This window comes from Staurois parvus, unplaced genomic scaffold (assembly GCF_062004578.1).
Source record: "Staurois parvus isolate SC_StPar_1 unplaced genomic scaffold, SC_StPar_1.0 ptg000717l, whole genome shotgun sequence".
Lineage (NCBI taxonomy): Eukaryota > Metazoa > Chordata > Amphibia > Anura > Ranidae > Staurois > Staurois parvus.
This window is the reverse complement of record NW_028318513.1, coordinates 398662-424982: the sequence shown is the minus strand read 5'-3', so window position 1 is coordinate 424982 and position 26321 is coordinate 398662. Positions and strand designations below refer to the sequence as shown.

General features: G+C 40.6%; 1 protein-coding gene across 2 annotated transcripts; it reads right to left on the bottom strand.

Annotated features, from left to right (window-relative positions):
- Positions 1 to 372: 372 nt before the first annotated feature.
- KLHL12 (kelch like family member 12) lies at positions 373 to 26321 on the bottom strand. Of its 2 annotated transcripts, XM_089653629.1 has the most exons (12): positions 26277 to 26321; positions 20903 to 21118; positions 17946 to 18099; positions 13853 to 14070; positions 11227 to 11376; positions 11025 to 11139; positions 5258 to 5364; positions 4004 to 4199; positions 2427 to 2585; positions 2234 to 2332; positions 1960 to 2146; positions 373 to 1601 (listed from the first exon to the last, which is right to left on the bottom strand). In XM_089653629.1, the coding sequence occupies exons 2-12, from the start codon at positions 21098 to 21100 to the stop codon at positions 1475 to 1477; spliced, it is 1710 nt and encodes a 569-aa protein (XP_089509755.1). In that variant the 5' UTR covers positions 21101 to 21118; positions 26277 to 26321; the 3' UTR covers positions 373 to 1474. The 2 variants fall into 2 exon arrangements, with proteins under 2 accessions (XP_089509755.1, XP_089509756.1); XM_089653630.1 differs by lacking the exon at positions 11227 to 11376.

Below are 26321 nucleotides of genomic sequence, written 5' to 3'. Positions count from 1 at the left end.
TCTATGGAAAGTCCACTTTAAGAAAAAAAAAAAAAAAAAGAGAAGGTGCAAAACATTGTCTCTCACAATGACAGTAACAATGATACTGTATTGTCTCCTATGGAGTCTGCATATAGGGTTTTGTCTATGTTCTATCAGTGAGATTTCCCTTCACTGACAGGCAGACCTGATTGGATCGCACATGTGAAAGGGGCCTTGCCCCTACTTAGACAGCTGTCACCAGAACAGGTTTACCCTTTGAAAGATTTCCCCTCCATTCCAGTTTTGATGACAACTGAAAAAATGTTGGATTTCCAATTACTATGACCAATAGTAAGGGTGAAGCTCCCCACCGAGTTCTAACCCTTCCAGTGTTACAAAGAAAAAGAAAAATTTTGGCTTTACATATACTTTAAAGCAGCACTTTTGCTTCAATTCTTTAGAAAGTGGACACAGGTAATTTTAAATAATGTTACAAAGTTTACATACAGTAACCTCATTTCTTGACTTAATGAAAAATCATTCATGCTTTTTTCGGTTATATTAAAAGTAGACTGTAGGACTTTTAAGGTTTGGAAAGAGTGGAGAAGGATTAAAGACCATGTGACCCAGGGCTCCAATGAATAGATTTCTTTTAATTACACTCATGGCAACAACAGTTTCACCAGTCAGGAAATTAGGGAAAAAATGAAACAGGGACAGACAGAAATAAATGCTGACAGGGTTTTTAGTCATCTACACCACTGATAAAAAAGCAATTGTTTTTCTGTCCGAGTAGTTTTCAAAGACTTTCCCTCACCTCCTGTCTGGTGAAACCCATTTCCATTGGGACAATATGGGAATGGAAATCTCTCCAATAAAGTCCCAAAAAGCATAAAAACTCATCAGGGGTTTTAATCCATTACCACTATATCCAAACTGAAAAACAATTTGATTAGAATACACTTCAAGAAGGATGCTACAGGCAGTTTAGTCAACTTTGACTTTCAGCATTTTGTTCACTTTACAACACAAAGCATCAACGAAATTAGATATCCCAAATATTCCTGAAATGTAGCATTCCTCTCCAAGAGTAGAGTTCTTCTGAAGCCATATGGCAGCTAGTGACAGATTTATACATAGCTCCATCACCCACACCAAAAGGTCTATAATATTCAGAGAACATTGTATTTAAAGATGGTACCAACACTTTGAGAGTTTGTATACTGGACTCTTTACTCCCCACTGCATCATTCTTGGCATCCAAATCAACGGAAAGCCCGCTGGACATCCTTATGGCTGCAGATTAAAGCTCATGTGGTCTTTGTGGCACATTGGCAAGGCATCTCCTTCCTAATGTATAGCATCTTTTGCCAGTAAAAGTTTCTGTAAGGCCTGGCAGTGGAAAGGCATATCGTTACAGTGAAGAGTCAGTTTTCACATTTTCCTGTAGAATGCAGGCAGCAGCAGCAGCACAGTTCCAAGTCTACTAAGCCCAACTTCACAGTTTTTGCTCTCACTTCTCCCGAAGTACACAGACTCCAGCATCACACCTTTGGGTTGCCATAGATGTAACTACATCCCAACTGTCAATAACAGGGTCATAGCATTCAACACTGTTCAGTAGAGAATTTCCATCATAGCTGAAAAACAAAGAGCAAAGAAAAAAAAAGTAAATGTTATTAAATATGCTGTCCATACTACTTTATGGAATCATGAAAAACAGCTTGAGTACATGCATAGACAATTCAAAGTCTACACCATCCCACTCAGAGTACTAGAAAATCTCTATTACAGTAAATATCAGAAAAAGGATATTACTCAATTATATATTGATGATCCATTAAATGTTTTGCACATTTTTGCTTCATATGATTCCAAGTGACCATTTTTGTTTACAATTCTGTATACGCCCATACAATTTGAAAACATTATTTAAGAAAGGGGCTTTTGTACGGATTTAGGCCGAAAAATGAACGGAATGTTCTTAAAAATACACACCCTGCAATGGCATAAAGTCTCCCACGAAGTACAGTGGCTCCAACATAACAGCGAGGAGTAGTCATGCTAGTCATCGTAGTCCAAGAGTCAGTACGAATATTATAGGCTTCTACAGAAGATAGATGAGATGTGCCATCAAAGCCTCCCACCACATATATGTGATCATTTAGCAGTGCCACACCAGCACCTGGGGTCATAAGAGAAAACTGTAAGCTCCACAGCAAAGCAATATATACAAATTATGGCGACAATTGAAACTGTTAGGTCTGATTACCTGAGCGCTTGGTTGCCATAGGTGTCACGTGGCTCCAGTGGCCCGTATGTGGGTCATATCGTTCTACTGAGCTTAAAATGTTTAGGCCATCATAACCTCCTAAAAGCCACAAAACAAAAACCGGTAACTAAAGTTTGTTAGAAAACATTGCTATGCATAATGTAGAATGACATTAATTGATAGTGTCCCTCACCAAGGCAATAAATAACTCCATTGGCCACAACAAGTCCTGCCCCTTCACGTGCTGTTTGCATGTCACCCAGCATGCTCCACTGGTCAATGTTAGGGTCATAGCGCTCCATACTTGTGTGTCGGCGGCTTCCATCAAATCCACCCGAGACATATATCATGTCTTGGAAAAAAGCAAATATGGCCCCATTAATGTATATAAAATAAATAAATGAATACATTCAAAATAGTTATTCAGGAAAAAACATATTGCTTAGAAAAGCAACCCTCTCACAAAAACGGAAAAACTTAAAGAAGGCCTATACAAATGAAGAGTTTCAATAATTATCTGTCCTATCACCTGTGCCTTAGATCCTTGCCTTCTTGCAAAAGTGCAGCAGAAGTCTTTTGGCTGCTGCAGATCCCTGCCAGTGCCCTTGCTCTGCAAGATTTCAAGAAGCAAGGCACAGGTGATGACCATGAAAGTATTAATGCTCTTTTTTTCCAGGAATCTTTTTTTTTTTTGTAAATAATTTTGTTTTGATGACTGGGTACCTTTAAGCCTCAACCTCACATTTATCACTACCGTTACCATAAGTAGCTCCTTGTATTATTTTGTGTCATATCACAGCCAAAATTTCCCGGGCGGGCAACTAAATCAAGTGCCTAGGGACAATGGACTTCTTTATAGTGCAAGTTCAGCTTTATCAAAAAGCACATTATGCTCTTTCATGGCTATAGCAGCATAATGTGCTAAAAACCTACCTACCAGCCAGAGTTCCCCCTCTGTTTTAGCAATGCAGTCCAAAGTTGCATTTAAAATAAGCTTCTTAAAAACTTGTGCAGCCTGTGACGGCTCTGCCCTGAGCTTTTGGAAGGACAGGGCAACCACTGGTACCAGAAACCCATAGTGCCGTGGGAGGAAGTGCCGTCCTGTTCTTTCTCCTAAATTGTAAGCTCTAACAAGCAGGGCCCTCTGTTTCCTCTTGTACCAAATTGTACTGTAACTGTAATGTCTACACTCATTTTTGTAAAGCGCTGCGCAAACCGCTGGCACTATATAAATTCTGTATAATAATAATAATATTTTTGGGCACATGTGAGCAGTGTGTATTGCTCCTGTTGAGCTTATCATAGGAGTCAAGTGAAAGTACACACCGCAAATGTGCAGCTCAAAAGAACAGGACAATTCTCGCTCCCATGGCACTAGGGAGCATTGGTCTTCACAGCTCATCCTTCCTAGAGTAACCAAGGATGGAACCATCACAGACTGCAGAGATTAGTAAAGAGACTTCTTTAAATTGGATTTTGTACTACATTTTTTAAACATAAAGGGAGCCCTGGCTGATAAGTAGGTTTAGTTCAATATGCTGCTGCAGCTATAGGTGTGCTTTTTGGTAAACCTGAAATTACAATTTAAAGTTTTGGTCACCCAATACTGCAAGAATGTCTGATTATTGTGCACGTTGAGCCGGCCACACCAAGTTTGCTTTAGATTTTTTGATTTGATAAATAAAACTCACTGTGTAGAGTAAAGGTCTATTGGACAAGATAAATGTTTGAATTTGTCTAGGTATAGGAGAGCAAAAATCAATTGCAAACCTCCTAAAGTGGTTGCTCCTGCTAGCCCTCTTCTTACATTCATTGGAGCCACAGAGTACCAAACACCATCTTCTTCAGACGTGTAATCCAGACACTCTACAGAACTGAGTCGGGAACGCCCATCATAACCTCCTATTACATAGACTCGGTCCCCAAGAGATACTGTGGCAACATATCTCCGCTTACGTGTGATACTCTGTATATAGGAAGTTAATAAAGAGTGATTCAAATTTTGTTGCTGTAATATCATAAATCACATTATTACAAAAAGTTAGAGACTTAATATTTATCAAAAGTTAAAATGTATTTGAGTCAGAAATTCAAGTGCTGACATTTTACCACTGGACATCCTGTGGTCAAGCTATTCAAGTATTCATATATTCTTATCAGGCAGTATATGAGCTTTAAAACAAGCACTTACTGTTTCTGCAGACACCATAATACAGTTCATAGCAGAAGCACTGTCTGTGTACTTTGCAATTTATCAGTAATGAAGTAGGACGACAACACGTTCTTTGGAATGCAGGGCAAAAACTATAGTGTGGTCAGGACAAAAAGGAAGGTAGGAGTTCACTGCTGTATATTCTGGCATGTCAGCAGTTACTTTTCTACACTTGCTAAATGTTCAAAAGAGATAAAACATTTAGAAATGTTCATATATTGCAGAGATGTATTTTTTTTTCTTTAAGTTGATTGCTTGTTTTAAAGCTCAGCTGTAAATACTTTAAAATCTATAGCATAAACACAGATGAACTTTTAAGACATAGGGATCCAAAGAGCGAGTCAACCTGCAATCCAGTCAGACGAAGCAACCAGAAACGCAGGAACTACTGCTCATAAATGAATAACATTATCTAATCTCATTACTTCCTGCAATACAGTTCTCTCTAATAACATAGGGCAAACACTGCAGCCGCACTGTTATTATGTATAAACATTTTCTAGGCAATTAGGGCAGTCCAATCAGGAAAAACATTTAAAAAAGGTAAAATGACAGCTCCACAAATCTATCTCTCTATAATATAGTATTGATGGGGCCTGAATGATGGACGCTGCAGGGGAAGGGCTGAATGACAATGGGAATTTGACAGTGAGACCAAAACTGTGGCAATGCATGTGTCCCGCATCTACATCTCATCATAGAAGTCCTGGACACTACTCATGTTTAAAACATACGGTACATTAGTTAACTTCAATGTCTACACAGTCACTAAAATTATGTTGTAATATTTCAAATCTCCAGAGAAAACTCACTGGAAGGAAACTCCACTCCTGGGTTTTGGGATCATATTTCTCCACTACATCTATTGGAGATTGCTGGCTGCCAAACCCACCAATGACAAGAAGAACCTCGTTCGCACCTTAAAAAAAATATACAAAAGTGACAGTTTGTTATCATACATAGGTCGATGTACTCAGTAATATCAAATTAAAAATATAAAACGCAGAAAGGCACGTATAAAAGGCTATCCTCATAAAACTTTCAGCATAAAATAAGCTCTGGTGCTCTTGAATTCAAACCATCCATTGGAGATAGCGAACAAGTCATTTTTATTTTCAAATTGTCCCACTTGATTACAGGTAAAACCTTTATGTTCTTCCTTTCCTAATGTGCCTAAAATTGCTTGCAAACCTAGAAAACATTAACATATATTTTTCGCTCCATAAGACACACCTGACCATAAAGACACACCTAGATTTTAGAGGAGGAAAACAAGAAGAAAAAAAATTCTGAACCAATGGACTGCAGACACAGTACAGGAGATGACCAGAGACTGCGGACACAGTACAGGAGATGACCAGAGACTGCGGACACAGTACAGGAGATGACCAGAGACTGCGGACACAGTACAGGAGATGACCAGAGACTGCGGACACAGTACAGGAGATGACCAGAGACTGCGGACACAGTACAGGAGATGACCAGAGACTGCGGACACAGTACAGGAGATGACCAGAGACTGCGGACACAGTACAGGAGATGACCAGAGACTGCGGACACAGTACAGGAGATGACCAGAGACTGCGGACACAGTACAGGAGATGACCAGAGACTGCGGACACAGTACAGGAGATGACCAGAGACTGCGGACACAGTACAGGAGATGACCAGAGACTGCGGACACAGTACAGGAGGTGACCAGAGACTGCGGACACAGTACAGGAGGTGACCAGAGACTGCGGACACAGTACAGGAGGTGACCAGAGACTGCAGACGTTTGGGGGGGGGGGGTGTACCCGAATTTGACAGTTCCGCGGAGTTGTCCCCCCCAGTAGTCTTGTGGGACACTTGACAGGTCCCACAAGACTATGAGGCCATTCACAAAGCACAGCGCTTTTCGCGCATGCGCAGTGGGCACCCGGCTGTGAAGCCACAAGCTGTGACAGCCAGGTGTCCACAATGAAGATGCCGGCGCCAGGGAGAGAAGACGGCCGATGGAAGCAGGACACTGCTGGACCGAGGGACAGGTAGGATGGAGGAGCGGGTTCTTCTGCACAGTAGAGCCGAGCGGCCGGCCCGGTATTCTAACACGGTGGCGGTGACGGGAGGAATACCGGGCCGGCTGCCCCATATTCGCTCCATAAGACGCACAGACGTTTTTCCCCATTTTGTTTGGAGCGAAAAATACGGTAACTATTGGGAAACTTTAAATTAAAAAACTTTAGATTTTAAGGCTAAGCACTGCCACCTACAGTACCATCCCTCTGTCCAATGAGAGTGTCTCCACAGCCATTAAGGGCACTTCAGTGATCAGAGAGATTGGTAGAGCTCCCTAGTAACAAAATAAATCTAGATACAGATCATGGCTTTCTGACTAATAAAAAAGCTAACAGTGGGAATCTTGTGGTGTATGTAACATATATATATTTTTTACTCTTACTTTATTTTGCAGGAAATTACTTGACAGATTTGTCTTAAAGCAGAACTACACACCATCTGAGCACCATGAACCAAAAATGCTATTTAATTCATCAGGGACAAAATTGTAGAATTGCACAAGGCTGGAATGGGCTACAAGACGATCAGCAAGAAGCTTGGTGAGAAGGAGACAGCTGTTGAAGCGATTATTCGCAAATGGAAGAAATACAAAAGAACCATCAATCGCCCTCGGTCTGGGGCTCTATGCAAGATTTTGCCTCATTAGGCAAGGATGATCATGAGAAAAGTGAGGCATCGGCCCAGAACTACACGGGAGGAGCTTGTGAATGATCTCAAGGCAGTTGGGACCACAGTCACCAAAAAAACATTGGTAACACAATACACCCCCATGGACTGAAATCCTGCAGCGCCCAAAAGGTCCCCCTCCTCAGGAAGGCACATGAACAGGCCTGTCCGAAGTTTGCTAATAAACATCTAAATGAATCAGAGAACGATTGGGAGAAAGTGCTGTGGTCAGATGAGATCACAATTGAGCTCTTTGGCAATAACACGACTCGGCGTGTTTGGAGGAAGAAAAATGCTGACTATGACCCTAAGAACACCATCCCTACAGTCAAGCATGCAGGTGGAAACATTATGCTTTGGGGCAGTTTCTCTGCTAAAGGTACAGGCCAACTTTCCCGCATTGAGGGGCCAATCGACTGGGCCATGTATTGTAAAGTCTTGGCTGAGAACCTTCTTCCCTCAGCCAGTACACTGAAGGTGGGTCGAGGATGGGTCTTTCAGCATGACAATGACCCAAAACATACCACCAAGGCAACAAAGGAGTGGCTCAAGAAGAAGCACATTAAGATTTTGGAGTGGCCTAGGCAGTCTCCACACCTCAATCCTATAGAAAATTCAAGGAGGGAGTTGAAACTTCCGAGTTGCCAAGCAACAGCCAAGAAACCTTAAGGATTTAGAGAAGATCTGTAAAGAAGAGTGGACCAAAATCCCTCCTGAGATGTGTACAAACCTCGTAACCAACTACAAGAAATGTCTTACCTTTGTGCTTGCCAGCAAGAGTTTCTCCGCCAAGTACTAAGTCATGTTTTGCTTGGGGATCAAATACTTTTTTTACTCATTGAACTGCAACTCAATTTCTAACATTTGTATCATGTGTTTTTTCTGGATTTTTGGTAGATATTCTGTCTCTACCATTTAAAATATACCTAGGATAAAAATTATAGACCCTTTGTTTCTTTGTAAGTGGGCAAAGTGGGATCAAGTAATTATTTTCCCCACTGTAAAGCCTCCTCTAGCTTGTGCATTACTTTACTGAAAATAAATGGGGAAAAATATAATAAAGCCAAGTAATCCACCTATTCTTAAAACTTGGGCCGCAGTGTGTAGTCGAAGGAGCCCCATGAAGCTCGTTTTACTAAGCGGAGAGATGTCTAAGATTGGAAGACATTTGGTCACATGGCTGACAAGCACATGACCAAGTTCTCCTCATGGCTTTTTGTTTGCTTTAAAATATCTACCATTACTTTTTACTTGCACTCCACTGTCTTCAGAGTCTCCATAGCTGGTAGAGTGCTTTGTTTTTTTTAACCACTTGCCCTCCAGAGGATTTAACCCCCTTCAAGACCAGGCAATTTTTTGCTGTTCGGCACTGCATTATTTCAACTGGTAAATGCGCGGTCATGCAATGCTGTACCAAAACAAAGTTTATGTCCTTTTTTTCACACAAATAGAGCTTTGTTTTGGTGGTATTTGATCACCTCTGCGGTTTTACTTTTTCCACTGTAAACAAAAAAAAGACTGAAAATTTTGAAAAAAAATTATATTTTTCACTTTTGGTTATAACAAATAAACAATAAACTCAAAGTTAGTCACAAATGTAGGCCAAAATGTATTCTGCTACATGTCTTTGGTAAAAAAAAAAAAAAATCTCAATACATGTATATTAATTGGTTTGTGTGAAAGTTATAGTCTCTACAAACTATGGTATTTGTATTGGAATTTATGTACAATGGATATAAAAAGCCTACACACCCCTGTTAAAATGTCAGGTTTCCGTGATGTAAATATAAATCATTTCAGAACTTTTTCCACCTTTTTAATGTGACCTATAAACTGTACAACTCAATTTAAAAAAACAAACTTTTTTTTTTTTTGGAGGGGTGAACATAAAAAACTAAAATAATGTGGTTGCATAAGTGGGCACATGTGTTTATAACTGGGGATGTAGCTGTGTTCAGAATTAAGCTATCACACTCAAATTCATGTTAAATAGGAGTCAGTACACACCTGCCATCATTTAAAGTGCGTCTTATTAACCCCAAATAAAATTCAGCTGTTCTAGTAGGTCTTCCTGACATTTCTTAGTCGCATCCTACAGCAAAAGCCATGGTCGGTAGAGAGTTTCCAAAGCATCAGCGGGATCTCATTATTAAAAGGTATCAGTCAGCAGAAGGGTACAAAAGAATTTACAAGGTATTAGATATACCATGGACCACAGTGAAGAGTCATTGAGTGGAGAAAATATGGCGCAACAGTGACATTGCGAAGAACTGGATGGCCCTCCAAAATTGATGAAAAGACAAGAAGAAAACTGGTTTGAGAGGCTGCCAAGAGGCCTACAGCAACATTAAAGGAGCTGCAGGAATATCTGGCAAGTACTGGCTGTGTGGTCCATGTGACAACAATCTCCCGTATTCTTCATATGTCTGGGCTATGGGGTAGAGTGGCAAGACAGAAGCCTTTTCTTATGAAGAAAAACATCATAGCCCAGCTAAATTTTGCAAAAACACATCTGAAGTCTCCCAAAAGCATGTAGGAAAATGTGTTATGGTCTGATGAAACCAAGGTTGAACTTTTTGGCCACATGGTATAGGGTGCTGTGATTGGCCCCATGTATCATGTGACAGCTGTGGGACAATCACAGTTCATTAGGAGAAGCAGAGCTGTTATGAATGAGATTGATTGATAACAGCTTTGCTTACATTGTGATCATGTGATCGCATAGCAATGACATGATCATCAGGTCCCATTCACCGGGATCTTCATTCCACTGTGACACAGCAGTCATGGGGGGGATGGGGGAAGAGCTGCACGTCCGTTCGAGTGCGCAGCGCCCCCCCCCGTGTTATTACAGCCAGAGCAACGTCGCTTTGCCTGTAGCTGCTGCGGTACATTGTGGGCGGGTGGTCGAGAAGCGGTTAAAGCAAAAGTATGGCAGCCCTCAGGGGTTTTACATATTACTGTTATAATACCTAAAAGCTAATATCCTGTAATTTGGAAAATGTTAGGCTAAGTAATTGTAAAAGGAGAAACTCCTTGAGTATGTGCTTAAAAACTGTATGGAATCATCTGACAATTAAAGGATAAGTTCACCTTTGAGAACATGTTACATGTTCCACGTGTTTTTTGGGTAGAACATGTTAATATGTTGCCGCTCCTGCAGCCTCCCCGCCACCGATCCCCCTGCTAATTGTGACAGCCCACATGGCTGCATCTTTTATGCAGTTTCCTGTGAATGAATGAACTACAAGTACTGACAGCCTTTGCGGCTGATGGCTTGTAGTTCTCAATGAATTACCAAGGTGCTGGTGAGCACCTGTCATTGAACTTCCTGTCATTGTGTAATTTCCTGCCCATTCGAAGTACAAGTAGACATATAAACTGACAGTCTGCAGGAGCCTTGCATTGCACATGTGATCTGCTGATCGCGGGGCCAATGCTTTATAGGCTCCTAAAAATATAAACAAATATTAAATGCGCATTTTTTGTGAAAAAAAATGTGCATTTATTTTTTCAGAAAGGTAATTCTTTAAGTGAAAACTATTTTAAAAGGTTACTATGACTTTCAGAAGAAAAAAATATTCCAATATAATCTGCTTCAAAAAAAGGGGGATATCTCTACAATTTCTAGTAGCATAAATCAATTTAAGAACAGTAATATTAATCTACAAATACAGCTAGCTCTCCCCTAGAAGCAACCAATCAATTCATAAAAACATTGTTTATATAAATCTTGAAGGGGTTAGATGTTAAATTGTTAAGTAGTCTTGGTGAATGCAGCAGACTTTTTAGTTGCTCCTTTGGCATACTTACGGATAAAAAAAAAAAAGTTATCACTTGTAATGTATAACTTACCCAAACGCATGCGAGTTCTAGGACCCTGCATCTGACTTCTTAACTCTGGACGGAGGTGAAATTTCTTGGCTTCATCTACCAAATCTCGACACTGCAGACTACATTTGATCAAAGGCTGCAGAGAAAAACATATAATGTTTACATAAAATAATCCGGAATCCAGCTACTTTAATCCAGCTACTGAAGAAGTTTTCTCATGTACCTCTGTGTCTATGACATCTGTGATATAGCGTGGTGTTAGCAGAGGCATGCGCACATACTGAAGAAGCTGTGATAGTGATTTCTCCCTGTGCTGTTTGTTGTGCTTCACCCAATTTAGAACGGCCTCAAAAACTGGTTCTTCTGAATCTACCTGTATTACAAGCAATAACAATAGTAATATTACTTTATAAACAAGAGCAAGTGTTAAAGCCCGTACTTTTGCACCCTGCTGCTGATCAGCTGTTTACCAGCACTTATGAGCAGTTTTAATTTAGTATCCCTTGGAACCTCATGTTACTAGTATAAAATATTAGCCTATTCCTGCTCAACACAGGAAGCCTTTGGAAACCTAAAACAGGCTGAACACTGCTGCTTAACCATTTGCCGCCCGGCCTATAGCCGTTTGGCGGCCGCAGAAATGCATTACCTTTCCGGGGTGTACGCCATTTGGTGTCCTCCCGCAGATGCGCAGTTCGCGCGGTTGCAGAGCCGCACGATCTGTCACCGGCCGTGTACCTCGGACAAGGCCGATGACAGATCTGATTACCGGCCCCTGTTACCGGTACCATGTGACCTGCTGTGACCAATCACAGCAGGTCACATGACAGTTGTATACAATGGATGGCTTCATTCATGCCATCCATTGTATACTAGTGTCTAGCTGTGAATGGTCACAGCAGGTCACATGCACATGTCATGTGATTAGCTGTGGCCAAATCACAGCTAAGCACAAAAAAGAAACCTGAATGAATCGATGTCATTCAGGTAAATGCTTACTTATAGCAAAGTAATTCTTTGCTATAAGCAAATTGTGTAAAAAAAAAAAAAAAAAAAAAAAAAAAAAAAAAAAAACTGATCACTTCCCCAAAGTAGTACAATGTTACTATGGTAACATTGTACTACTTTGGTCATAGTAAAATATGGAAAAAAAAACGTAAAAAAAAGAAAAAAATAATAAATATATATATATATATATATATATATATATATATATATATTTTTTTTTTTTTTTCCCCATACTGTCACCAGTCAGTGTCCCTGTTCACCGCCATACCACTTATATGATGACGCTGTACTGCACTGGTGACAATATGTAAAAAAAAAAATAGTGAAAATAACTTTTTCATTTTCCGAAAAATGACAAAAAAAATACAACTTCAAAAAACTCGCCATGCCTCTTATGAAGTACGTCGGACTGTCTACTCTGCAAAAAGGGGTCATTTGGGGGATATCTGTACTGTTCTGACATTCCTGGACCTCAAGAAATTAGATTGGCTGTCAGTACTTCAGGATTGATCAATTTTCAGATCTATACCATAGTTTGTGAACTCTATAACTTTCCTACAAACTAAATAATACATTCTGATTTGGATTATTTTCACCAAAGACATGTAGCAGAATACATCTTGGCCTAAATTTATGAAGAACAATTTATTTGTAAACGTTTATAACAGAAACAAAGAAAAACGTGTTTTTTTTTCAAAATTTTCGGTCTTTTTTTGTTAATTTAGCAAAAAATAAAAACCCCAGTGGTGATTAAATACCACCAAAAGAAAGCTCTAGTTGTGTGAAGAAAATGATAAAATTTTAGTTTGAGTACAATGTTGTATGACCGCGCAATTGTCATTCAAATTGTGAGAGCGCTGAAACCTGAAAAATGGCCTGGGCAGGAAGGTGTAAAATTGCCCGGTATTGAACTGGTTAAAACAGCTTTGCAGAACTACTATTACTGCTGATTAGTTGGGTTTCAACCACTTCCCCTCCAGACGATTTACCCCCCTTCCTGAGCAGGCCAATTTTTGCAATATGGTGCTGCGTTACTTTAACTGACAATTGCGCGGTCATGCAACACTGTACATAAATGAAATTTACGTAATTTTTTCCCCACAAATTGAGCTTTCTTTCGGTGGTATTTGATCACCTGTGCATTTTTTTTTGAGCTATACACAAAAAAAGACCGACGATTTTTAGTATTTGATCACCTATGCAATTTTTTATTTTTTTGCACTATAAACAAAAAAAGATTGACAATTTTGGAAAAAAAACAAAAACCTTTATAGCGGGACTGCGGCGGGCATTCTGACTAACTGACACGGACATCCCAATAAAACTAATACCGTGATCAGTGCTAATCAAAAGCACTGACACTGTACTAATGACATAGGGCAGCAAGGGGTTAACATCTGGGGTGATCAAAGGGTTAACTGTGTCCTGTTTTACTGTGTGGGCTGTGTGTGTTTTACTAGGGAAACATGCTGCTGTGTATTTCTCTGCTGTGCAGAGAAATACACAGCAGCATGTTACTGCTGGCAGGAGAGAAACCGGTGTTTCTCGGCAATCGCCAGGTGCCAGCAGGGAATCTCCGGCTGGGACCTGGCGATCAATATCTGTAGCCACCAAATGCGGCGCAGGTGGGGCAGTGTGAGCCCCCCTACCCAGAAATGAAAATTTGGCGCAGCCCTGCCGCCCTGTAGCAGTATTTCTGCTATAGGGCTGCGGGGAAGCAGTTAAGAGACATCCGTTCCAACCAACAGGATGGGAGGGCATGTGTAGACTTTCTTCTCTGTGAAAGTGGAAAGCCTCTTTAAGGAGAGATCAAACAGGGTACCCAATATACTATCTTGTACCTGAATCTCATCACATCGAATAAGTTTTTCCACCTCTTCCTGCTGCAACAGCATAAACTCCTCATGTTGCACCACTTCTGGAAAGTGCTTCTGACTGTAAACTTCAGCCGCCTGCATCAAGTCTAAACAATTATGAGTCTCTGCAAAGTCACGGATTCCCAAGCAATTGGAAGGGTCAAGCTGAGATTCCAGAAAGTCACAACATGCCTGTTTCACACCTAGGAAGAGAGAGGCAAGAAAACAAAATGCTTATTCAAAATAAACAAAAACATGTACAGGATAAGTTGACCGGTTATTGGCTAGTCATATTTTATTTCAATGGGAACACAGTTTTCTATCAGGGCAGTAGCAAAGCAGATTTGATAATGAATGGAAACTTTGAAAGAGAACCTGTTCATTGTGAAACAATGCCTTTCACTTTTCTACTTTGTTGTGATGATGGTCTTTTTTTTTCCTTTTTGTCTATAACTGTTCTATGAGGCAGTTTGTCTCTTGGTGGTTAAAGATAAAAAATAATTTCTATATAAAAATCAGATTTAAAAATGCAGCTTACCAATTGTTAGATTTAGTGGCTGCATTAGTTTCCTCCCCCCCCCCCCCCCTTATTTTCACCTAGCGATCCAGCAACCAAGTCTGTTAACTTTCAACTTACTTTAACAGACCAAGCTGTCCAGGCAAAGTAGAAGTGAGATGGTAGAGACACACCATATACAGGGGTGCTTACAATGATCAGGTTTTATTAATTTATGTAAAACGTATCATAAAAACTGTTCGTCATAACTGTTTATAAAGCACTAGCTGGAGTTCAGCTTCAATTTGTTAGTCAAGTCCATCTACAGTGTATTAATGGCCAGACCACCAGGTCTAATACAAACTTTAAATTATGCTTTATATTCCCCCAAGAAGCAGTAGTTAACATGGTTTATCTGAATTCCAAGTATTGCTATTGTGCGTGGACAAGGAATATTCAGGAGGTCCTGGCACTTTCCATGACTAAAATGGCCATTGACAGCCTGAGTGCTATGTCAACCAACATTGCCTGTTTGGAAAACTCCATAAGCAGCATGACAGCAGAGGAACTATTAGGTGAAAAGAGTATCCAAGAGATGAAACATACAGTATTGCAAACTTTGACACTTTTGCAAAATGCTGTTCAATGGAGTTGGTTTTGTTAAAACGTTAATCTTCAGGCAAAAGACATACCATCCCATTTTTCCTTCTCTTTCTTTTTTATTGCTAATACTGAACCCCCTGGGTATCTGTCCCTGAAGGGTAAGTACTAGGTAACTGGGTATTTCTGCAATGTGAAATGCTTGAAGCCAACTGTCACCTCACCTTCATAAAACTTAGACATGCTCTTCAAGATGAAACATGGCCGCCATCTATGCTAGATACAGTGATTGTTGTAATTCCTAAGCCAGGTAAGAATCCAATCTTGTGTACCTTCTACCATTTTTTTGTCTTCTAAATACGGATGCTAAGATTCTCACCAAGGTGTTGGCACAGAGGTTGACTGTAGTTATTTCCAAGCATGCTCGAAGATCAGACTGGCCTTTTGCTGGGAAAAGGGATCAACAATAATCTCCAACGACCTTTTATGCTTATCTCAATGTCTAACTCAAGAGAGGACCCTGGTGTGGTTGTGTCCTTCGATGCGGAAAAGACTGTTGATTCCGTAAAACGGCCCTATCTCTGGGAGAACCTACACAAGTACGGGTTTGGGCCCAACTTTATTTCATGGCTCCAAAAACTATACTCTGAATCTGAAACCCAAGTACACACTAATGCCACTCTTACACCCCCATTTCTACCAAGGAGGAGTACAAGACAAGGCTGCCTGCTCTTCCCAGACTTTTTCACTGTTGTACTAGAACCACTGGCATTCCGCATCAGGGAGCGACTTCCATCAGGGGATTCCCACTCTGAGCACTGGAGAAAATTTTTTTCACGTATGCAGATGATACACTTCAGGTCCCTTTTTACAATCTGCAATGACGATTGACTCCTTTACTTCCTATATACACTTACTCTGTTGATCCTCCTCTCCTGACTCCATTCCTCTGCGATGGGTAACTAATTTATATATACTGAAATTGAGGTTCGTACTGACCTCTTTTCCTACTCCAAAGATAATCTTGAGCCAATATTGGGTCAACTTATAAAAAATATAACACAGTTTCTCTCCTGCTTGGCCCAGCACGGTGTGTGAATCTTATAAAGATGGTCTTAATATACACACTTTTTTTTTTTTTCAGCAAATGCCTGTAACATCACTAAATTGTTTTTCTGGAAAATAGACCGTATTCTCTCCTCATTCATTTGGAATGGGAGAACCCCTCAATTGGCAAAAAACAGTTTCTCCTAAAAGGTGGTGGTCTTGCCCTAACAATCTTTTTAGTATATTACTGGACAGCAGTTCTTCTTACCGCATGCTGGTGGTTTTCTCAACCACGCGATTATGTTGCAATCACCCTTTTGGCTGGTCTTTTAGGATCCTATTCTGAACTTAGTAACTTAACCTTTTATACGTCTCCAATCCAATTTGGCCATTACGGTACCTATGCAATCTATTCTAACAGTTTGGAGGCAGGCTAGAACATGTTTTTATAGAGAGATTTCCTTCTCTCCATATGCTCTCCTTTGGGGCAATCCCACTTTGTCACATCTATGTGATTTATAAGATCCCCAGTTGTGGGCTAGATACAGAATTACACCACATTAGTTCCCTAAAAGAATACAAGTGGTTTTCGACTATATAGAAAGTTTGCTATCCACCAAGGACCTGACCATGTCTCTCTCAGCTTTCTTCATTGCTCTGTAAAGATAACCCTAAACTGACTGCACTCTACCAACACCGACAGGTGGATGCCACTTCATTAACTGATAAGGACTGGCACAAATATCCACAACACTATCTGTCTTACGCATTATTGGCTAAGGATGGATTTTTACAGCTTAAATTCTTACACCGCTCTTATTACACTACCCTCAGGCTCTCTAAGACATATCCAATAAGGGTTATTAAAATGCCATTGGTGTGGAGTGGAAATTGGCACCTTCGTTCACATAGTGTGGGACTATCCCTGAATGCAACAATACTGGCTTGAGGTAACCCAAACTATTAATTAAGTACGGAAACTTGCACTGCCCTTGGACCCTCTCATTTTTCAGCTGGGTATTGTGGATAATGTTGACAGGTCCCACTATAAAAAACAAACTGTTTATATTCTATACTGCATTTTATGCAAGGAAGGAGATCCTTCTACATTGCAACTCTTCCACAATGCCCACCTCAGGAGGCTGGAAGACCTTACTGTATGGAACCATTTCTCTGTATAAACACACATATGCTAGTTGCAACTGTCTGAAAAAGTTCAACAAAAACTGGGCAAATTGGAGTGACACCCAGGGACTGACTATATAAAAGGTTGATTAATTCAACCATACTCCCCTCATTTAAGTACAAGTATACTCTCAATGTCCCTGGTACCCCCTCTATTATTGTTTACGATATTATAGCATTTATGCTTCCCCTTTGTGACATCTAAACTGGATGTCTTCATTTTTTGCTTTCTCTCCGCTCTACATTTTTCTCCCCTACTTATTTTGCTCGCTTTGGCATTATCTAACATCACTGATGATTGCAGCATGTATGTCTTGGAGATGTCTTTACCTCCTCAAAGAATTACTGCTATTATACTCAACCACTGTATCTGTGCCTTTAAGATGTTTTTAATTGACAATTTTATGATTCTTCCTGACCATTGTGCCTTATTGTGTTACGGTACTGTTGTACATGTGTAATTTTGATAAATGCCTAATAGATTTGTATCTAGGAAAAAAAAAAATGTTTGAAGCCATATATTTAATGATCACTTTTATTCACCTTCTAAGTAAATATAGTTTTACTTGTCATAGTACTTGCCTTGCATATTACCCTACCTAGCTGATGGCTAAACATTTTAAACTGTATGGCTTCACCATCTCTGGTTATTTGAGTATTTACTACAGTTTATGAAATTTTCTGAATAAAAATGTACTGAAATTAACATACAAATCAATATTTGTGCAGAAATGTTTGAGGCATTCTCACCTTTAAGCTGAAGTAAACATGCAGCCGGAAGAAGCTCCTGCACATTTTCCACTGTTACATGAACAGTCTCTGTGTACACAAAATCAAGTAGGATTTCCATGGTAGATGAAGTCAGTCCCTGGATATCAACATATGGTTTTCCTTTTTCAGACAGCTGCAGGTCAGTAGGGCAAAAGAAAGCCACTTTAAAAACTTAAAGTATTCTGCAAAACATACCAACTATGAGACTGTGTTGACACCTTTGTGTCTTTTGTGCATTTTTCCTGCCTTGATTTTCATTCCTATGAAATTTGTATTTTGCTAGAATCGGCAACAAAAAATGCAGCAAACATGAATTTTTACTGTGGTCCACCTGCCACAAAACACATTCAAGTGAATGCACTTTAAAGTGACAGGCCCTAAAATTGACCAAAACAGTCAAAAACAAAATACATCCATAAATCTGAGAAGCATCTGGGGGTTCAATAATCTTAATGACCTTCATTCAGTCAGCAGAGAAAGCAAAATTTTAGACCATTGCTGTAAATAATTTGGCCAACATAAGAGCTACTGGAATCTTTTATGGCCATGTAATATCTGCTCAATTGCAGATGCAGACCAGGTTCAGGGTGGACATATGTGGCCCAATACCATAATGATATTACATCCAGATGAACTTATTAGAACCCCCAATCTTCCCTAGAGCCAACAAGGAGCGCAGTCACCCACGGAAATTGTACAACTTGTTAGCTTCCGTATAAAAGCTGAATGTATTTATTTGGGCCATACAGATCTTCCCTAGTGCCATTATTTAGAGAACTGGCCCACTTCCATACAGATATTACAGCCAGATGCATTTATTAGGCCTCACAGATCTTCCCTGGCACCAATAACGAGCATGATCACCCACAGAAATTGTATAACTTGTTGGAGAATTGGCCCAATCACACTCTGACATTATAGCCAGATGCATTTATTGAGCCCCACTGATCTTCCCTAGTGCCGATAATGAGCGTAGTCACACTCAGAAATTGTATGACTTGTTGGAGAATCTCCATGCAAAGTATTTAAATACATGTAATCAAAGGAATATAAAATTATCTCCTGCGCCACTACATATAATGGTACTATTCAGCAGCCAGCACTAACGATGTCACAATCACAACACCAGCAGTAGTCAAGAAAAATAAAAGTATAAAATAGTGCAGCGCTCAAACCGAAGTAAAATATAATATATCAGATGGCTATATATATATATATATATATATATATATATATATATATATATATATATATATATATATATATATATATATATATAATTGAAAGTGACCCACACAGCCGTACCACTTATATAGATTAATGGGCTGGTGGTAACATAATCTCAAGCAACTTATTCATGCACTATAGTGACTATAAACATAATGCAGTAAATAGTGTCCATGTGCATAAAATTCCATGCAGGTGAAAATTGTAGGTGCCAATCCTCAAAATAGGTGAAGTGCCCCCTCACCTTCCTGCCCAGGCCCCTAGGGACCAATGAGCCTTTTGATATATGGTGGGTCTTGGGTAGATCCTTCAGATGGTGGATCCCTCGGGAAGTAATGGTGGGACTCTCCTCCTCTTATCTCCTATATCAGAGCGTTGGTGGTATCGAAGGTACCCCTCCCACACGGTCATCAATAAGGAGAGAGAACTTGTATAGTGTAAAATCGCTTTATTATATGAGTGATAAAGCCAAAAATCTACTCACACATTCAATCGTAAAAACGAGCCTTCACACCACTCAAAGGGTGTACTGCATTCAGGAAATGGGAGCACCAAGATGGGGCCCACGCCGGATATGACGTCAGAACGTTCGTGTAAGCTCCTCCCACTGGCGTATCTACGCGTTACGTCACTTCAATCACGTGACTTCATCAGGATATCTGAATGACGTGCTGTGGGATGAAGTCACGTGCTTGAAGTGACGTAACGCGTAGATACGCCAGTGGGAGGAGCTTACACAAACGTTCTGACGTCATATCCAGCGCGGGCCCCATCTTGGTGCTCCCAGTTCCTGAATGCAGTACACCCTTTGAGTGGTGTGAAGGCTCGTTTTTACGATTGAATGTGTGAGTGGATTTTTGGCTTTATCACTCATATAATAAAGCGATTTTACACTATACAAGTTCTCTCTCCTTATTGATGACCGTGTGGGAGGGGTACCTTCGATACCACCAACGCTCTGATATAGGAGATAAGAGGAGGAGAGTCCCACCATTACTTCCCGAGGGATCCACCATCTGAAGGATCTACCCAAGACCCACCATATATCAAAAGGCTCATTGGTCCCTAGGGGCCTGGGCAGGAAGGTGAGGGGGCACTTCACCTATTTGAGGATTGGCACCTACAGTTTTCACCTGCATGGAATTTTATGCACATGGACACTATTTACTGCATTATGTTTATAGTCACTATAGTGCATGAATAAGTTGCTTGAGATTATGTTACCACCAGCCCATTAATCTATATAAGTGGTACGGCTGTGTGGGTCACTTTCAATTATATATATATGCCATCTGATATATTATATTTTACTTCGGTTTGAGCGCTGCACTATTTTATACTTTTATTTAAATACATGTGCATGGCTTCCAATCACTGGTAAAGTTGCATGCTAGAGTTAGGTGGGCTTCATAGCCTTTTGCTGGTAAGGAATCTAGACTATAGTCAGCATCAGCCTTGGTCAGGACTAAGAAACTCTCTCACTGGACACATCAACAGCAAGACAAAAATTAACTTCAGATATGAAACCACTATTTTCTAAGTAAAGCAGTATCAACAAATATTAGCCCAATTCCTTTACCCGTTTAACAAAAAGTTTCTCTCTGCAGAAACAATAAATCCCTAGAAACACTTGCTTGTTGCTGCAAAAAAAAAAAAAAAAAAAAAACTGCAGTTGTAGTAACTGTGTCCATTAAGAAGAGACAGCTTACCTCACTAGTAAACATAGCACAAAAATAGTCACTGCAAGCGGCAAGAACAATGCGATGAGCAGGAAAATCCTTCATATTTACACGAAGAGTCACATCACACAGTGTTTGGCTCTTGCGTAATGAGTTCATAGTATTTAAGATTGATTTGGCATGGGAGTTTGTCATGATGTCTTTGGGAGCCATGATGTCAGCAGGCATCACTATGTCTGAATAGACCTTTTGTAAAAAGAAAAACAAAAAACTTAATTAAATGTCTTCCCAAAAAATATTGACAGAAAATATAAAACAAATTAATTGCTAACACAATTAAAAAGATGCTCACAGTTGAGGTCTTAAAGCGACTGTAAATGCATGTTTTTTTTAAATAATAAACAGCTTTATACTTACTTGATCTGTGCAGTGGAATTGCACATATTGACTCTGAGCCTCCTCTTCTCAGGTCCCCCCCTCTCCGATGAGTGCCCCCATAAAAATTCACTCTCTATGGGGGCACTCATGCAGGCTTGCTCCCAAGCATCACAGTCTAAGTCTATAGACACGGACAGCAGGACTCAGCCCCAGCCCCTGCTCCCTTGTCACTGGCTTTAATAGGCAGCAGAGCTACAGACGGGCGGAGCGCTGGATCGAATGAGGGCTCAGGTAAGTAAAAGGGGAGGTAAGGAGGAATACCGGTGCCTAAACATTTTTACCTTAATGCACGGAATGCATTAAAGTGGCTCTAAAGTCAGAAAGTTTCTATCTCAATCCAGCAATGTGAACAAGAGGAGAGGTTCTTGGTTCTCTGCCTCCTCATTGGTTGAGATACAGCTATTGGCTCCCACTGTTGTGAATCACAGCCAGCAAGGAAGGAGCACACACAGTTGGAGTAGGGAGCGAACAGGGTAAGCAACCTGTGTAACCTCCTGACTGACAGTACAAATTAGTGACTTAGTAGGCAGAGAAAAATAATATAAAAAGGCAGACTCATGATCCTTGATGGTGTTAAGGGCTAAACATTATTCTACCCCCAGCAAAAGGACAGACAAAACATGGCCCACTGAACAGTCACATGGAGAAATCCCCAAAGTCTCACACCAGCAAAAGTAGGCCTTCCATCCCCAATGATAAATCTTGCAGATTTATCAATTTTGCTAGATTTAAGAGTTTTAACCATGGTCAAGATCACTGAATATGAAGTCAAAAGCTTGGTTTCAACAGCTAAGCCATCAAAGCCAGCATCTGAGAACCAGTGTGGATGATAGGGCCTTCAGATAAAAGATCGGGCCATGGAGTGTCAGCTAACAGACAAATGAAGTTGGTGCACCACATTCTGCAAGGCCAATCCAGAGCTAGGACAATGACTGGAATGACTTCTATCTCAATCCTTCGAAGCAGACGAGGTAGTAGAGTCAGCAGAGGAAAGTCAAAGATTACCGCATACTAATCCCACGGCACTACAAAGGTATCCACTGCATACACCCTTGGGACCTGCTGTGCGAATCCTCTACTGGCTACATCTGGAACACAATTATTTACACTGGCAAAAGGAACACAATTTGATCCCAAGTACAGCAAATAGGAAATGGCAACACTATCCGTCCTGTCACTAATTGAGCCTCTGCTAAACCAAGGCTACTGTGTAACAACTGACAATTTCTACACCTCTCCAGAACTTTACAAGGTTCCTCTGCAGCACAAAATGGATGCCTTTGGAACTGTTAGGGCTAACCGGTGCAACCTGCCATCAATGTTTGGAAAAAGTAAACTGAAGCCTGGAGAAATAGTTACCTGGCAGAAAGGCAAAATGATGGCACTGAGATGTCGGACAAGAAGGATGTGTGCCTAATGAGTACCATTCACAATGCCTCCACAGTGATGGTAAAATCAAAAGGTAGGAAAAACATTCCGAAGCCGCAGGTAGTTATTGACTACAATAGCACCAATGGAGGTGTCGACAGGGCTGACCAAGCTATGACATTATATCCGGAAATGAGAAAGCAGCAGAGGAAATACTACAAAAAGATTTTCCGGCATCTTCTGGAACAGTGCTTGTAGAATGCCTATTCTGTTCTGCAAAAACAGTGACAAACCCGTGGTTCATGCGGACTTTATCTGGAAAGTTGCGGAATCCATCTTCCTCAAACACCATCAATGTCTGTAGGTAGATCTGGATGACGTGCTGTGGGAGTTGTCAACCCAGAATGCCTGACTGGACATCACTTTATGGACTACATCCCACCAACCCATAAAAAGGCAGCACCTACAGGGATGTGCATGGTATGTTGCTCTTGACAAGATGAGAGTGGAAAACAAATCTGCAAAGAAACAAGGTTCCACTTTCATGATTGCGATGCCGGACTTTGTGCAGTCCCGTGTTTCAAAATATACCACACTCGTGATATTTTCTAGAACAAAATGCAGTGTCTATATAATATTGTTTGGACAGAGTTCCGTGTGTTTGATTTGATTACATTATTTAATTATTATATTATTTTTATAATTATAATTTATGATTTAATGTATTAAACTTTATTGCACCCAGGATGTCTACTAGACACTTGTTTAAACAGATTTCAGTGAGTTATTCCTAAGAATTACAGGCCTTCAATAAAAAAAAACATCATATTTCCATTGAAAACAATGTACCGCTTTGATCACAGAAATACTGACATAATCATACAGCTAGGGAGGTTAATGCCACCTTCTGACAGCCTTTTAAGTGTGTTTTAATGCCAAGCTTCTGTATCATGACTGGCAGTCATGTGATCGGAAGCCCATCCTGCTGGCTCCCGATCAGAATCCTTGACAGAGAGCTGCTGATGACATTTTGGTCAGTGAATGCATCCTCAACCTCACGCCACCATGGATACCTATGTACGGCGGTTGGGCATTAAAGCCCACTTTTCTTTCTCCAGCATACACTATATTGCCAAAAGTATTGAGACACCCCTCCGAATCATTCAGGTGTTCCAATCACCTCCATGACCACTGGTGTATAAAATCAAGCCCCTAGGCATGCAGACTGCTTCTACAAACTTTTGTGAAAGAATGGGTCGCTCTCAGGAGCTCAGTGAATTCAAGCATGGTACCGTGATAGGTTGCCACCTGTGCAATAAGTCCATCCGTGAAATTTCCTTGCTACTAAATATTCCATGGTCAACTGTTGGTGGTATTATAACAAAGTGGAAGCAACTGGGAACAACAGCAACAGCCACATAAAATGACAGAGTGGGGTCAGGGCATGCTGAAGCACAGTGCGCAAAAGTCACCGACTGCCTGCAGAGTCAACAGCTAAAGACCTCCAAACTTCGTGTGGCTTTCAGATTAGCACAACAGTGCATAGAGAGCTTCATAGAATGGGTTTCCATGGCTGAGCAACTGCATCCAAGCCTTACATCACCAAGTGCAATGCAAAGCGTCGGATGCCGTGGTGTAAAGCATGCCGCTACTGGACCCTAGAGCAGTGGAGATGTGTTCTCTGGAGTGACCAATCAAGCTTCTCTGTCTGGCAATCTGATGGATGTTTCTGGGTTTGGTGGTTGCCAGGAGAACGGTACTTGCCTGCTGCATTGTATCAAGTGCAAAGTTTGGTGGAGGGGGGATTATGGTATGGGGTTGATTTTCAGGGGTTGGGATTGGCCCCTTAGTTCCAGTGAAGGGAACTCTTAAGGCGTCAGCATACCAAGACATTTTGGACAATTTCATGCTCCCAACTTTGTGGGAACCATTTGAGGATGGCCCCTTCTTGTTCCAACATGACTGCGCACCAGTGCACAAAGCAAAGGTCCATAAAGACATAGATGAGCAGAGTTTGGGGTGGAGAAATATGACTGGGCTGCACAGAGTCCTGACCTCAACTCAACAGAACACCTTAGGGATAAATTAGAGTGGAGAGTGCGAGCCAGGCCAGACCTCACAAATGCGCTTCTGGAAGAATGGTCAAACATTCCCATAGACACACTCCTAAACCTTGTGGGCAGCCTTCCCAGAAGAGTTGAAGCTGGTATAGCTGAAAAGGGTGAACCAACTAAATATTGAACCCTACGGACTGAGATTAAAGTTCATGTGCGTGTAAAGGCAGGTGTCCCAATACTTCTGGCAATATAGTGTATATGTGTTTAGCTGGAGTTTAAAGTATAACTCAAAAAGTTTTTTGGATAGGGTGGAAAGGGACTAGAACGCCTGTCAGTTTTTATTGCTGTCTGTGCCCATTACAAAGATTTATCCTATTTGTCCTGTTTACCATTATCATTGAAAGTAAAAGAAAGTCCCACATTTTGGGCTGTTCCCAGAAAAGTAATAGGGGGGAAGTTTTCCAATGGGGACAAAGGGGTCCTGATAGCCTGGGGGTCCCCAAGAAATTCCCTTCATTAGTAGGGATATCCTCTCACTTCCAGTTTGGCTATGGGACAGGAAGTGAAAGGAAACCTCTGCAATAGAACACATATGGTGAAGAAAAAAAAAAAAAACCTTGCGTACTCTATCGAAAATGAAAAAAAAAAAAGTTGTTGCCTATAGTTCTACTTTAACATGTAAATGCCAAAATAAATACATACATAACTACTCTTGTGGTTTCGTAAATTGATACTGCAACTGCCACTTACCCCATCAATTGCAAACACTGCTAAAATGGTTAAGCTGGCCATAAATAGACTTTTCAACAAAAAAACTCTTAGGAAAAATTCTCAGAATATTAAAATGTCATTTGAAAGATTTAAATTTGCTTTAAACATTTAATTTTGGAATGAATGCCCTTTATAAAGTGAAAACCACATACATTGTTAAGCTGGCCATAGATGGATAAAATCTTGGATGGTTCGGCAGGGACCGGTTCGATATGGGCAAGCTGGTTGTACTGAAGTTAATCCCTCGATCACCTTCAATACAGCCAGTAGATTTTTTGCATTGCACTGCAGGAGAGATTTCCCCCATCAACACTGACTGTGTTAATGGGGAAATCAAGTGATTTTCTTTCCTGAAACTTGTGGTTGCTAGAAAGAAAACTGCAAAATCTGTGGCTTTCCTTTGAAATTTTTTGTTTGAAAAAAGTTTTCCATCTTGCTCCTTCAAATTTTCTCCTTAGAACCTTCTCCTGAAAAAATTTCAATTGAAATTCTACCCATCTCTAGCCAGCTTTACACAGAGTGGGAGAATCAGCAAGAGCATCATGCAGCAGAGTTGTGGTATCTGCATTCTACTACAAAATCTGCCATAGCCCCAACAACTGTACATACATATATGCAATCCATATAGAAGACTGTGGAACCTAACTGTCCCTCCAGAATGCAAGTCCCTGTAAAGCTTCCCAGTAGTCCATCAACACCAAGCTGTCACCTATAGCAGAATAGAATAACACAACATACATCACAATCATGCAATTCGCCTTTTAACTTACTCCCAGTCCAGTCCTGTCTGGCGCTTCCTGATGACATCGCTGACG